Raw genomic sequence first — 14,586 nt, 5'->3', positions numbered from 1 at the left:
CAAATAATGATTGAGTTTGATTTCATACTGTATTTTTATTTAAGATACATTTAATTAATGTAAATGTGATTAACAGGGAAGCTTCTGTTATCTGGCTGCAAGTTTATATTCAAAACAAGTCGCAGACGTGCTGGAAATTAAAAAGTAATAAAATATTTGCTCTGTATTTATTGAACTTTCCAAATTAAACCCTCACAGTGTAACCTCCAGTTTATTATGTACAACAACAGCTCAAACTAATGCAGTCTAGTGCCATCAGGTAGGAATTAAAGATGGCTCGTTTGCGAACAAATCAGTTCGAAGGAACGACTCTTTAACGGGAACGAACTGACCTGATTCCACGTTTCACATCTCTCTCGTTCGCTCTGTCGTTCTCACAGACGAGTCGCTGTGTTGTTCACTGTTTAGTCATCAGAGTGGTGAAGAGCCAATCGTATGCTGAGTCTAGGACACTGTTACACTCATATGTGTAATGGAACGTAGTTACCACTCCAGCAAATAATCCAACCCTTAGTAACGACCTAGCAACAGAAAGGATTTTCTATTCCCAGATGATGAACTCTGAGCTGACGTTAATGTTTTATCGCGGTCTCGGAATTTCCTGAAGTACCGTAAAATACCAAATAATAGCCAGGGTGTTTATTTGTTTTAATCACTTAACAGACCAGGTGTTTATTTAGGATTAGCCATTTATTCCTTCCTCTCAGCGGAGGAAACGATTTATCCAACAAGCACTTGCGGCAAACTCCTCATCTCTGCTGTCACTCACGGTGGCGGACATTTGTTTCTCCCTGATCATTTTGCGGGACACTCTCTCGTGGCGTGCCTGTTTGCTGATAACTCATCCCCGCATGTTTATCCTCCCTAGCCTTCTTCCTCCCTCCAGCAGGCAGCCTGGTCCTGTCGCTGTCCTCCTCGGACAGACACTGAAGCTCTGTTTTATTTTATCGCCAATCTCTCACTCTCTTGGGGTCGACAGAGAAACGTCTAGCGGCTGCTTCTCCAGAGTTTTCCTCTGCATATTTTACGACAGAAAGTTTGAATTTCAAGTTGCACTTTTTATTTTTTTGCTCCAGCTCTGACAGTTACTATGTTGCCACAGGCGTGCTGTCATGCTGATTTGAGAACGGTCTAAATTTTTTGTTGACCAATCAGATTGCTTGGTCGGAACTACTTGTTGTATAGTGATCGTTAGCACGATCGTTTGAGAATGAGGAGCTGAGAACTGCATTATATGATTCACCGCTAAACCACGTTGTACCTGAAACGCTCCTGAACGAACGAACGATTCTTCCTGCCGAACTGACTGACGGAAACTGAATCTCAACATCGAACAAAGAAATCCACCTCTGGCAGGTATTAAGGAGCGAGTATCTGGTACGTATACTTAACTTTTAAAGAGTTTCATCTGCGTATAATGTCAATATCTGAACTTGTAATGAAGGAAAGTCCACCAAAGTTTATTTATTTTAAGTTGAGTTAAAAACTTGATCCTTAAATCTCGTGTTTTCATCTTGAGCCACATCCTGAGGCTGTTCTGAAGTCCTGCACTGCATTTCAAATTAATCAGGTATTTCTTGTTTCTGCAAACTTGATCTTTTAAAAACAAAAAAAAGAAACCCTGTCCACAGCTTCAGGGAGGATAGCAGCAGCTTAGTTGGCCTGGATTCAAAGCAGTAAGAAGAGAATTTTTCACCCAAAAAGTTTTTATTTATTTATTAAATGTCCAGATAAACTCCTAAATCCACCTCGTCCACATTAATGGGTGTGATTCAGACGGCTTCACAGTGCAGCTACATGCTGTCAGATGAAGCATGTTCACTGGTGTTGCAGTGATTCATTTGAACACACAGATAAAGGATGGAGAAATGGACGGTGCAGCAGGAGTAGTTGTGCGTCTGGATCCCTGGTGGAATCTACTGTATGTGCCGAGCCTCCAAATGAACATTTGATTGATTTTTCGGGGAGGTTTGTGCCGAGCATGGGATAATTTGAAAAGTTTGGCAAAGAAAAACAAAACAAAATGAACATTCTGGTTCTGCTGCCGGAGGAACGGGACGTCATTTTGCTCTGTTATCAAAACATGCCAACCAATATTCGGTATGTGGCCGGAGTTTCTGCATCATCCGCGGTATCAGTTAATGAACTCAATAATAAAAATTCAAAAACAGAAAAATGTGAAGCCTCGTTTCTGTAAAACCTCATTTACATTTCATTTTACAGGCTGTAGCTGGAAGCAGCGCACTGAAACAGTGTGCTGCTTCATGTTTTTTTTCTCTCTTCCTAAGGCAAAGACTCGAGAGAGGTGGAGGTGGAGCAGTGGCGTGCACAGACTTTTTGAAGGGCAGGGGCGAAAAGAAGGGCACTTTAGTGCATGTTTTGGCTCCCAAGAGGGCACTTTAGCACACGTTTTGGCTCCCAAGAGGGCACTTTAGCACGTGTTTTGGCTCCCAAGACGGCAGTTTATCATATTTTAACCAGCCAAGGGGGCCGTTTAGTGTGTTTTGCTAACCAAGAGGGCACTTTGGCATGCTTTTTTGGCTCCCAAGAGGGCACTTTAGGACACGTTTTGGCTCCCAGGAGGACACTTTAGCGCACGTTTTGGCTCCCTAGAGGGCAGTTTATCATGTTTTAACCAGCCAAGGGGGCAGTTTAGTGTGTTTTGTTAACCAAGAGGGCACTTTGGCATGCTTTTTTGGCTCCCAAGAGGGCACTTTACACGTTTTGGCTCCGAGGGGGGCACTTTAGCATGCGTTTTGGCTCCCAGGAGGGCACTTTAGCGCACGTTTTGGCTCCCAGGAGGGCACTTTAGCGCACGTTTTGGCTCCCTAGAGAGCAGTTTATCATATTTTAACCAGCCAAGGGGGCAGTTTAGTGTGTTTTGCTAACCAAGAGGGCACTTTGGCATGCTTTTTTGGCTCCCAAGAGGGCACTTTACACGTTTTGGCTCCCAGGAGGGCACTTTAGCACGCGTTTTGGCTCCCGGGAGGGCACTTTAGCGCACGTTTTGGCTCCCAGGAGGACACGTTTTTCAACAATTGGGCCACAAGGGGGGGCGACTGCACATCACTGAGGCGGAGGTGGCGATCTCACCAGTGACGGCTGGCTGGAGCACTGCGAGGTTCGGTTGAAGAGGATGTCGTCTTTCACCAGCACGGCCACGGCTCTCAGGATGAAGGAGAAGAAGAGGTTGAGGTGGATGTAGTTCCTGGTGCAGTGGAGCTTCCTGCGCAGGAAACAACACGATGAAATAAAGACAGTAACGTTCGATCGACATCAACCTGCACGGAGTCCTGAGATCATCTGCTTATTGAAAAATCTAAATACAGTCGGGTCACAGATCTCAACGTCATGATGTGTACCGGCACAAACACTTTCTGTTGGACACATTAGGAATAATCTCACCACACGGCGGACAGCAACCGACATTTTAAAGCAGGAATCTTACATTTTATATTTTTAATGCCTTGCTGATTTATGCATGTTTTCCACGTTGCTGCTGCGGTCAGATCTCAAGTGGCTTTTTAAAAAAAAAACACTAATCCAAACAGCAGATTAAAGGGAGAAAGAAAAGAGAGAGAGAGCTCCAATCAGCATAATTCAAATTAACAAACTGAATAAACTAAATCCAATTAACGCGTAAACTGAGAGGCTGCCACACACACACACACACACACACATCTGTTGACAATTAAAGATGAAGCTGTGAAATTAGTGCTCGTTCATTTCCGACCAAATTAAACCGACGGCCTCTCGTCAGACCGCTCGCGCGCCAATCAAGCGCGTGAAGATTTAAAAAAAAGGCAAAGACCTGAAAACTGAGCTTGAAATGAAGACCACCCACTCTCCTCCTTTTTCTCTTTGTTATCTCACGTTGCACAGAAACATGCCGTCTTACCGGAACAGACAGAGGATGGCGCTGCCCGTGGTGAGGGCGATCAGCGACAGGCTGTGACCCAGAGTGTACAACGTCTGCACGACCACGTAGAAGACGAGCTGCAGGCGAGAGACGAGAGGAGAAATCACTGTTTTATTCTTAGTGTGTTTGTCACAATTGATCCATTACGTTCTCATTCTCAGGTTTCAGATGGTGTGTTGTTTGTTTCGTTGATCTTTTCGGGGTGATTTTATTTTATTTTTTTTACATTTTTTTTTTTTTTTTTTGGCCCACCACCCCTCTTCGGAGGACAGCTTTATCTTTATTCAAACATAGGTATACAACCAAATAAAATTTAAAAAATGGTTTAAGTAGCTCTGAAACCCACACATATAGATATTTAATGACAGTTGTAGTCAGTATGTGTGTTAAGAACAGTCACTGTGCAATATACTCTTTGTTTACTTGGCTGTAATTCCTGTGAAATGGATTCATTGCAGTCAATAAATTATGAATTTCTTCAGTGACACAGATATCGTGATGTATCGTGGATGAAATGTTTTGCAATATATCGATTATCGCAGAATCACTGTATCGTGATATTATCGTTATCGTGGGCAAAATATCGTGATAGTATCGTATCGCGAGGTACCTGGTGATACCCAGCCTTAGTGTACATGCTTGAAAAGGCTGCATGTGATACAGCTCAATCAGCAGACTTGATTCTGTCCTTTTTACTCTCATCCAAGCAATGATTTTTCTTCTCACACTGCTTGAATAAATATATAAATCAGTGGAGGACAGAACGTTACACTAATATATCATCTGTTGGAAAAGATGTCCCTCCTCTACGTCCTCATCTGTTGAGGTTTTTCTACAGCGGAGTCATCACACAACTGATCCCACTCAATCTCTCAGGGACGCGAAAAGAGGGGTGCAAGTTTTCAGCGTTACGTCCTGACTGAAAGAATAATCTTCATAATTGTTGGACACAGCTGAAGCTCTGGCGATGTTCTCTGAGTTCTCTGCCAGCAAAGCTCACTGGTTTCGAGGGGCAGTGAACTGAAACGAGGAGGAGGAGGAGGAGGTGCGAGCGAGGACGGCACAATGGACGATTCAGCTGCACCGTTCGTGACCAAAAGTGAGCGAAACGGGGAGAGCAACAAAACAAGACCTCACAGGCAGACGATTAATCCCACAATATCTAAAGATGAAGGTTGATGCTGCGGTTTATATCACGGATGACAGACGGATCACATTTAAAACAAAATCAGTTTAGATTCTTGAATAAAAACACCAGATAACGAGGACACTGAGACTAAAGCACCATGTGAGGGTTTGTCTGCAACAGTATGGGAAGTAAATAGACTCTGTGACCTTCTGTCCTGCTTCCAGTCGGTGTTGTGAAATGTCATGTAGTGTGTCGGCACCAATTAACCGGGTCACATTCCTTTGATTCAGGAAAACAACCAAACACATTGCATTATTTTTGACCTTATAGTGTCCAGAGTTTTCACTTTTTAGGGGACATATTTTGGGGTCTAAATGTCTACGAGGTAACGGAAGCTTTAGAGTTGATCCAGTAGCTGAGAAACAGGCTGCAACTTTTGAAAGTTTGTGTTTTAGCTACTGACTCAGAATGAAACTGGAAGTGTGTAACAGACTCATGGGAAGGATCCTGCAGAGACAAACCTTTGTGTCCTGTTGTTCGAACAGCTCGTACATCTCTCTCTCCCTTCACAGCCACCAGACTCCATTCATAAAAACAGTAATTTTGCCGTGCAGAACATGGTCCGACGGGTTCATTTGTGTGTCTTCTTCCGAGACTTTGGTGTTTTTTTTAGCCTGTTTTGTTTTGTCTTGTTGTGTGCTGTTTATGTTTTTGTGGTATGCTGTTTGTCTTCTTTTTGTGATGCACGGTGGCTCTGTGAGAGCACCCTAAATTTCGTTGTACCCCCCACAGTACAATGACAATAATGGCTATTCTATTCTCCAACACTGTTTGTTCCTGTTACTGATATAGATTAAAAAATATAAAGATGGTTGTCGGGAGTGAAGGAAGAAGAAAGGGGAAATAAACGCTTTGCAGTCTGAAGAGTTTTTACCATCATGTAATTTGTCATTTTTCATTTTACTGGAAGATAAAATGCATCCTGGTGACTTTTCAGTAAAAGAAGATCAACTTCCAGTCAAAAGCAGGTTTCATGTAGCGGTTTTATGATTTTCACGGACAAAAAGAGAAACAGAATTATCAGAAAGAAGTCCAACAAAAGAGAAAATCTGCAACTTGACCAGATAAAATCACAAACATGACGCCTCCGACTGTCCGCCTCTGCTCTTACACATCAATATGTTTTACTACTATTATTATTTATTGCAGTATTACTTTCTGGCTGCTGTGACAAAGAAATGTCCCCGTTTGTGTGACAAATAAAGGAATTCTGATTCTGACGCTAAAACAACCGATTGTTTCCTGATTTCTTCATTCTCACGCAAACTTTCCAAAACATGGCGATCAATTAATTATGGATTGAACCAGAAGCCCTTCAGTTGTTTTTCTTTGCATTGTTTGTCTGAATGTGTCTCTGAAGTTCAACAAAACTGATGTAAAAATATCGCCGAAGTAAAATAAATGCATAAAACACGAGATAACGCAGGATCAGACGATTGTTTCAGTCTTTTCTGTAGTTTTCCTCTCAGAGGTTTCATCAGGACGTAAAAGTCTGCGTCTCGAGTGTTTTATAAAATAGACGTGATGCAACGAGGCTCTGGTGCTGCGGATGAAGCTTTGCATCAGATCTGAGGGTTTATTACGCTGTAAGTGTCGGAGGAGGAGAAAGACAGAAAATGTTGTTTGTTGATGAGAAAACTTCCCGGCATGAAGCGCCGACGATCTGATTGTGTCCTGCTGGAAAACAGAAACGGAGGTTGATTAAATTGTGTGTGTGTGTGTGCCTGCCTGTGTGTGTGTGTGTGTGTGTGTGTGTGTGTGCCTGCCTGTGTGTGTGTGTGTGTGTGTGTGTGTGTGTGTGTGTGTGTGTGTGTGTGTGTGTCCTGTTATCTTGCTTCCTCAGGACAAGGTGTTATATGTTTGAGTTCCTCTCCTGAGTTTGTTTTTATGAGAACATCGAGGTCAGTTTGTTTGATGAGAAGCTAAAACAGATGTGACGTCAGATTTGCATTCTGTTCAAACGGACGAGTCCGACCGCCGGTGTGTGTGTGTGTGTGTGTGTGAGTGTGTGTGAGAGAGAGATACGCCTCATGGATAAATCACTGTCAAAATCAACACGTCTTGTTCTGGCCGTCGTCTCAGCACCTCTCAGAATGTATATTTAGCCCCTTTCAGACATTCATTAAAGATTTCGCACCACGCTCTGCAGTCTGCAGAAGTTTTACAGTCGCTTCTTTTTTTAAAAAACGGAAAGTTTGGAAAGTAAACTTTGAATGAGGCAGAAGTCTGCGAGGCCCTCCATGTACAGACTCCTAATTTTAACCGTCATCGTTAAGAAGTGAACAAACAGAACAACACTTTGTTTTCTCATCGTGACACCTCGTGTTTTTATGCACTCCTGTCTTTACGAAACGTAGTACGACAGACTGGGGGAACAATCATCAGTATCAGGTTTGATTATCTGCAAAGAGTTTGAGGAAACTTATTTTGTATCTTCTTCCTTCTTCACTAAACGTATTCTGAGATATAATTTTCATGCAGTAGGCAAGAAACAAGAGCGCTGTTTGTTTTCTCTGACTGTCGCCAGAACAAAATCCTGGAATTAAACATTTCTGCACCGCGGAGACGTGCAAACGTGCACACGTACGTACGATATTCACATTCCTGCAAAGCTGACTTCATGTCTGGAGGTGGAGCAGATAGCAGACACCACTGTTCAAGACGGAGTTTCAATCTTATTACTAAGAAGACATTTTCCAGCCATGTTTGTGCCGATCCTCGTCCAAAGAAAGTTGTTAAATGTTTGATTGTTCGCTACGTCAGAGTTTATTCTGCAGATCTGTTTCAAACATTTTGCACACGACTCTGATTCTAAAAACACCTCAAGCGAGCGCACACACTTTTTTTCTGAAGTTCTTCAAAATGCTTTACGGAAACGCGTCTCGTGTTTAAACAAGCTGACGGATTCAAAACTTCTCGTACAGGAGTGAGTTATCTTTAACGGTGCAGGTTAATTAGCAGAACACTTTTGTTTTCTTTCAGATTATTGCTTTTTTCTCTTCTCGTGCTGTGATGTGACCCGTAAACTAATTACACTTTTCCGTCTCGTGTTGAAGACGTCGTCACAGACGGTCCGAACACACGTCTGCTGCTCACAGATGAAAGTTGGCAATTTGCAAGAAAAACAAAAAAAAAAAGGGGATTTATATTCTTTCAGCACGTGAAGCTTCTTTTGATTTAAGGTCGAGTAATCCAGCTCTCAAAAGAGAAGCACGGCGTCTGTGTGGTTCTGACGGTTTAGAAAATTTGAAATGTCTCTTTTTTCTTTCCTGTATTACAAAAGCTGAAGTTCATTCATGTTCTGACAGAATTCTAGGATTCCTGCACCTTTGAATCCTTTCACGCAGATATTGAAGTATTGCGGTTAAACATGAAAAGTCTACAAGAAATATAAGTGCGTCTTTTGTCCTGCAGCAGCTGAAGGTGAAGCACCTTTGATCTGACCGGCGTGAAATGTCGTTCGAGATGTTTCGGGTGGATTGTGTTGCAGAGGGAGCTGAGCTCGGGCCGAGACAGCAACGTAGGGAAAAGCAGGGTCAGAGAAAGTGGAAGAGTGACAAACGGGAGGACGGTTAATTGAACAAACACAATGAGCGTTTCAGAATAAGAACAGTCGTGACCAGAGCTGAACCTCGGCGGTGAAAGAGGACGAGAGCTGCAATTATCACGCCGAGGTCCAGCGAGGCCAAACATCCACACGTTCCGCTTCTGTGAACCGTTTGGCTGGAGGGTGAATCACAGCACGATCAAAACAACAACAAAACAAACTCGCAAAGTTTGTCCTCGAAACACCTCTGGGTGTTTTATGGTAATGATTCACCCCAGTCGGCACCATCATTAGTCCACGTCTTCTATTTCAGCAGCAAACCGTAATGATGATTGTTTGTCGCCAGTTGGAGGACAGAAGGGGTTTGCTGACGCCGCAGAGGAGGGAAAAAGTCAAGCGGACATAAAATGAGTCCAGGATTTTGTATTTCCACCCCAACTGGGTTTCCTGCTCCTTAAACCTGAGTCTTACACCAACGACACGCTCGTCCCGACCGCCCCGCCGTCCCTAGTTCAGTAACGAACACGTCACAATGAAAGCCATTTAAAAGCTTTTATTGTGAAGCAGCTTTACAGGAAACGTGTGTTTTCAGCAGCAGTAACTAAACACGACTACTGAAAGAGCTGAAAGTGAACACGACGAAACAGCAGAAGACAAACAGGACCAGAACAGATCCAGTTTTCTCTCAGGTTTCCTGCAGACGTGAGTTCAGTATCGATCAGTATTCGTATTTATCAGGAGGATTTATCTTTGTACCTCGAGGAGAAAGTCCCCAGACTCCCTTAAGAAATTACACGATTTTGTGAGTTGTTGAGTTCAGAGAAACTTTACAAACTTTGTGAAACGCTGTCTTTTAGATATTCATAATTATTTGGACCGTCTTGTAAATTCGGCAAGTGTTTCTTCATGTCACAATAATTATGTATGTTTGTCACAGTGAGGTTCTCCACCAACAGAACTGAACTGTTTGCACGTTTGATTGAAGGTTCGGATGTGAAAGCGTCGAGCAGGAAGCAGTTTTTTCTAAACTGAATCAGCCTGAAGGGTAATCGTGTTTCCACAAGTGTTTTTTTTTTCACTCAGTGACGCAAAACACACACAATTGCTGACATTTAAACACGTATCACACTTCTGTCGGACATATTGACCTTTTAAAGATCCGGCCCCTTCAACACTAACCGGTGTTAATTAACATCCGACCCCGCAGGCTTCGTCAATTACAGGCTGCTAATGGTCCGTGTAATGTCGCAGCAGCTCCTCCTGCTGCAGTCAGAATTCATCAGTGTTCAGTGACATTAACAGCAGAGGAGCAGCGACGAGGCGACAGAGCAGACGTAGTTCACTGTACCTTGTCCTGGACGATGTCCGACCCGCACGCGCTGTTGATGTTCGGGAAGACGTCCGACCATCCTGCTGACGTGCAGTTCTTGCTGATGTTACCTGTGAGGGAGGAGGAGCGACAGTAAAATCACCTCCGCACCAACTGAGACTCTCTTTGTGAACCAACACTGATGCTACCTTTTTAAAAACTCTTCCGACAGTTTGTATACCAATGTGCGTTTAAGTGAAACTTTCATGGTCACCGCAGAAATGCACAAAATCCGCCATAATCCTGTCTGGACTGTGTTAGTGTTTTGCAGGTGGTGGAGTGTGAATTTTGGAAAATATCTTCACTGAATGTATTTTGTTTGGATGGAAGCAATGAAAAAGGATTACAGGAGGATCACAAGCAGAGATGGCTGCCAAACGGCCTGAGTTGCACGAATCTGATGATATTTCCATCGATTTTTGTCGCATCAAAAGGAGACATGGAGACGTTTCCAGCCATTTTTCACAGGACGCCAAACCGTCTCCATCTGTGGTGTTGGCGACCACATCATGATGTTTTTTTCTGTGCCTAAACCTGACCAGAGCAGATGGACAGCGTTGTGACATGCGGGAAGTAGAAAACTGGACCTGAAGAATTCGGCCGGACAACCTGGAAACATTATGTCTGCCTGAAGCTGTTGACGGTGTTGTTTATTCTTCGGGACATTTGTTCTTTGGACGAGGACGTGAGTGCGTGTTTTGAAACGGATCCTCTGAGATATCATGTCTCCTCACCATTGTCTTGTTCTGGACTCCTTCCCGTCTCTCAGGTGCTGCTCATCAGGCCGTTAGCCTGCCGGATATTTGGATGAAGGAGATCTAGAGAGATTCTAGATCGTCTCCGTCGTTGTCCTCAGTTGGTGTTTTGTTGTCCTTTGAGGATGGAAGTCTGGTCGTCCTGTTTTTGTGCATTTGTTTGTTAGTTTATTAAATCTTTTCTTAGCCTCTGGGGCTGAAGTTCTGGGCCCAGATTTCCTCCATCTTTCTGTTCATTCTGGCCTGCAGACTCCCACAGTTTTGGTTAATTTTTTGGAATTGCAATTTGCACTCTTGTTCTGCGGTACGGCGTCCTTTTTTAATACGTTGCGGGTCGCAGAAAGAGCCGACTGTCACACAACACACCGCAGTGTTACTCCAAAACACGTCCCGTTAAAGTGAAGCCTGGTTTAACTCGGCGTGTTTAAAATGAGCAGCACGTCCGGGAGGCAGTGAAGCTCCCGAGGGACTTTTTTTCTGTGTGTCCTCGACGCCAGAATGGCTGCGATGCGCTGGAAGTTCATCTTTCCCAGAATGCACTGTAAAGAAAAGCATGGAGTGTCTCTGTTGCTCACTGACTGTAAGTAACGTCACCACACTTCTGCCTCACTACCCTCTTAACAAACCCTCTTCACAGTGTCCCAGCAGGGTAAACACGACGGAGGCTGAGCGAAGCCTTTTAACGGGTAACAGTGAGTCATACGTAGGTAGAGATATTAACACGATGGGATGTTGTTTTCACCGCCGCGATGTCCGCGGAAAATCCCACAGGGAGCGGCGCTGGGAGATGTCAGACCGAACTTCATTTACATTCCCGTCACATTTAACTTTATGTACCGTTAATGAGGATAAAAATAATGCTGAGTGCAGCGGAACAAAGTCTCAGTGAAGTAAAGTAAAGAAAAGAGTCGGACGAAAACTTTAAAATGCTTTTTTATTGATCCCAGAAACATAAACTGGTGCCAGATGTTGATTTTTCTTCCCCTTGGAAAATAATCCTCATTGTTTTTTTTGTTTTCTCTGCACTTTAAAACAAAATCAAGACGTCCGATAACTTCCTGAGGAGGATGTTCATCTAGTTCTTAATGTTTCTGTCAAATGTCGTGACTTTGGGAGGGGTTGGATCGGTCCCAGACTGGAGAAGCCTCGGCCTGAGATTGACCCAGCGCCCAGCGGCTCTGAACACGCCGCTGGGTGCTTACATAATGTTTAGTCATCAATCTACATCAGAACATTTCTCAGAGTGGAAGTCCAAAGCTGCCATCTGGTCGCGGGTTCAGCAGGGAATAACAGGGGCGAGATAACTGATGGCGAGCTGACGGAGAACCAGAGATTCAGCAGTCTGTCTGTTGAGTTGCAACACAATGACCTGATTGTACATCATCCTGTGTTTCTCTTCTGTGTATGACTTATAACTGCATGTAAGACGAGAGATTATGAAGGTTTCGTGAGATGCCGAGAGGGAATCTTCCAGGAGCTCCACGGAAAAACGGGTCCGTTGGAGTCTAAACCGAGACGACGCGCCTCGCTGAACTCGGGGGGCTCCCGGTGCGTCCTCGGGTTCCCAGTCAGATCCGATCAGGACATCAACCCCAGCTCCACCGCCTCGTCTGCATCTGAACACCTCTGGCTCGGAAAAAACACGGAGATGGCGACGACCGCGACGGCAAACTTTAACGCAGCAGTCCAACCAAGCGATGGTTGACGGGACTGTGGCTCTGAGCTCCACTTCCGAGGTCAAGAGGGATTTTTTTGAACCTCATGTTTTCCTTCACTTTACACAGAAAACACCCTCTTCTCTATTTACTATCATCTCTTATTGGTATCATGGGAAACAGCTCGTCTTATCTGATGAAGTCGGATGTATTCGTACGCGGTCGAATGCACAAATTGGACTCTCGCTTCTTTCATTTTTCACCTTTTGCTTCTGGGAAATCAATACGTTGTTCTTTTTATCTCAGCAGCTCATCATCAGCTGTGAATTAATACATTTCCTACCATTCCTCCCGAACATGGTCCTGAGGGCTCTCGGACAGGGGATGGTGACGACCTCGCCGACTTCGGCCGGCTCCCAGCATGCTATGCTGTCCCAGGCTCCTCTGCATCCGGACGCTGCTAGAAAAACCAAAACCATGGCTTCATGAGCACATTTTCCCACAGAAACACCAAATAAAGAGTCACAGACACGAGCAGATGTGTTAAAATAGGACCTTGAGGAAACTACATCCTCATGAAGCACTGTTGATTTCTGAACACGACCTTTTTAGACCCTATCAGGAGCGGAATATAAAGAAATGAGCGGCAATCCAGCCTCCAGACACTAAACAAACAAACTGCTTCTTAAAATAGCTCTCCCGGCTCTTCGGCGTGAGCTTTAATGGGTGCAGAAAGTGCTGACGGCAAACTAAACAGTCGACAGGCTTTTTAGCGATGGATGAGCGGAGACGGTGTGTGTGTGTGTGCGGTGTAGAAAACGTAGCCTCGACAATCCTCGCTAGAGAAACACGGGCAGCTATCGGAGCGTCAGACCGTAACGGAGAACGAAACACTGCGAGGAAAAAGAAACCGATTAGTGTCGAGTCGTTAGAAGATGAAATAAATAACACAGCCGGAGGGATGAGAAGCTAAACAAACGCAGCAATTCCATTTTTTTTTCTGTTTGCGGCGTTGTTTTGTACAGTGAGAACTGGGTGAGGATCAATTAAAATCTCACAGTTCAAGCGTTCAGCCGACGATCAAAAGTCGTGGCTTTGAGGAGCGAGAGCCGCAGAAGACGACTCAGCACCGGCAGAGCTCAGCATCAGCAGCTCCTCTCGCATCTTACACTCAGCTTTCTGCAAAGAGTTTCATCCGCAGCGAAACAACCGAGTCTTCTTCCTCCTTCAAACAGCAGAAGTGCATCAGCGTCTCCACAAACAACCTCCGCTCTGTGATCACCTGAAACACTGTTTCCGGTTGAAAGTACAAGTCGCTTTCTCTGATTCGCATTTTTCATTCAACGTGAGATCAGATCATAAAATCATCATCATTACTTACTTCATCCTTTTCCTCCTCGTCCCAGGAAGGAACGAGATAACGGATGACGACCATCCTTCATTCGTTATCTCGTTCCGTCCTTCTCACCTGCTTTTCTCTTACTCTTGTTGTTTTCTCTCTCTCCTCTTCTTTCCCTACAGTGTTTATTCAGTCCTTCCAGAAAAACACAGAGTTTTTTTGTGATTGTTGCGGGCAAAAATCCTTGATTATGCGGCACGTTTTCTTAAAAAAATGCAATGGAATATGCGGGATATTTATGCAATTATATGCGATGAAATTGCGGGAACTGTGCTGGGAATATTTAAGTTCTTGTTTTATTTCAGACCTTAATAAATACATGGCTCAAACTTACAAAACATTGATGAGTCAAACAAGTTCTGTAGCTTTACAAAAGGAATATGCTACATCTTCTGTAAATATGAATAAATAAATATGAAAAAACTAAATGTGTTCTTCCTGTTTTACAGAGGTAGCTGTACAAAACAGACATCTTCTGTTAAAATAAGTGCTTCCAATCCACAAAGTGCATCTCTTACTGTACTGTACATTACATACTACTAATATACTGACAACTGTAAGGTTTTTGAAACTAGTATGATTTTTTTGTTGGCAGATGAGACTGATTTGCGGGCTTCATCATGGCTTCATCGCGGGGTTTATAGCTTTTTGATGATGTTCACGTCGCGTAATTACGTCACTTCATAACGTTCCCATGGCAACAGGGGAAAATGGCTGCTCTTGTGTGAAGCAAACGCAACATTTTTCAACTTT

General features: G+C 43.9%; 1 protein-coding gene across 5 annotated transcripts in view; it reads right to left on the bottom strand.

Annotated features, from left to right (window-relative positions):
• Window positions 1–14,586, bottom strand: part of LOC115572007 (vasoactive intestinal polypeptide receptor 2-like) — a 41,528-nt gene that overhangs the window by 7,131 nt on the left and 19,811 nt on the right. The window contains exons 1-5 of one of the 5 annotated variants that reach the window (XM_030401738.1): window positions 13,604–13,788; window positions 12,778–12,894; window positions 10,004–10,095; window positions 3,899–3,996; window positions 3,094–3,226 (exon numbers count right to left, since the gene is read on the bottom strand). In XM_030401738.1, the coding sequence (XP_030257598.1) occupies window positions 3,094–3,226; window positions 3,899–3,996; window positions 10,004–10,095; window positions 12,778–12,793 (339 nt within the window). In that variant the 5' untranslated portion in view covers window positions 12,794–12,894; window positions 13,604–13,788. Of the gene's footprint in view, window positions 1–3,093; window positions 3,227–3,898; window positions 3,997–10,003; window positions 10,096–12,777; window positions 12,895–12,989; window positions 13,019–13,492; window positions 13,578–13,603; window positions 13,789–14,586 lie in introns of those variants that run through there. The other 4 variants (XM_030401739.1, XM_030401740.1, XM_030401736.1 and 1 more) reach the window with 4 other exon arrangements.

Source organism: Sparus aurata, chromosome 21, assembly GCF_900880675.1.
Source record: "Sparus aurata chromosome 21, fSpaAur1.1, whole genome shotgun sequence".
Lineage (NCBI taxonomy): Eukaryota > Metazoa > Chordata > Actinopteri > Spariformes > Sparidae > Sparus > Sparus aurata.
This window is presented reverse-complemented; position numbering and strand designations above follow the sequence as displayed.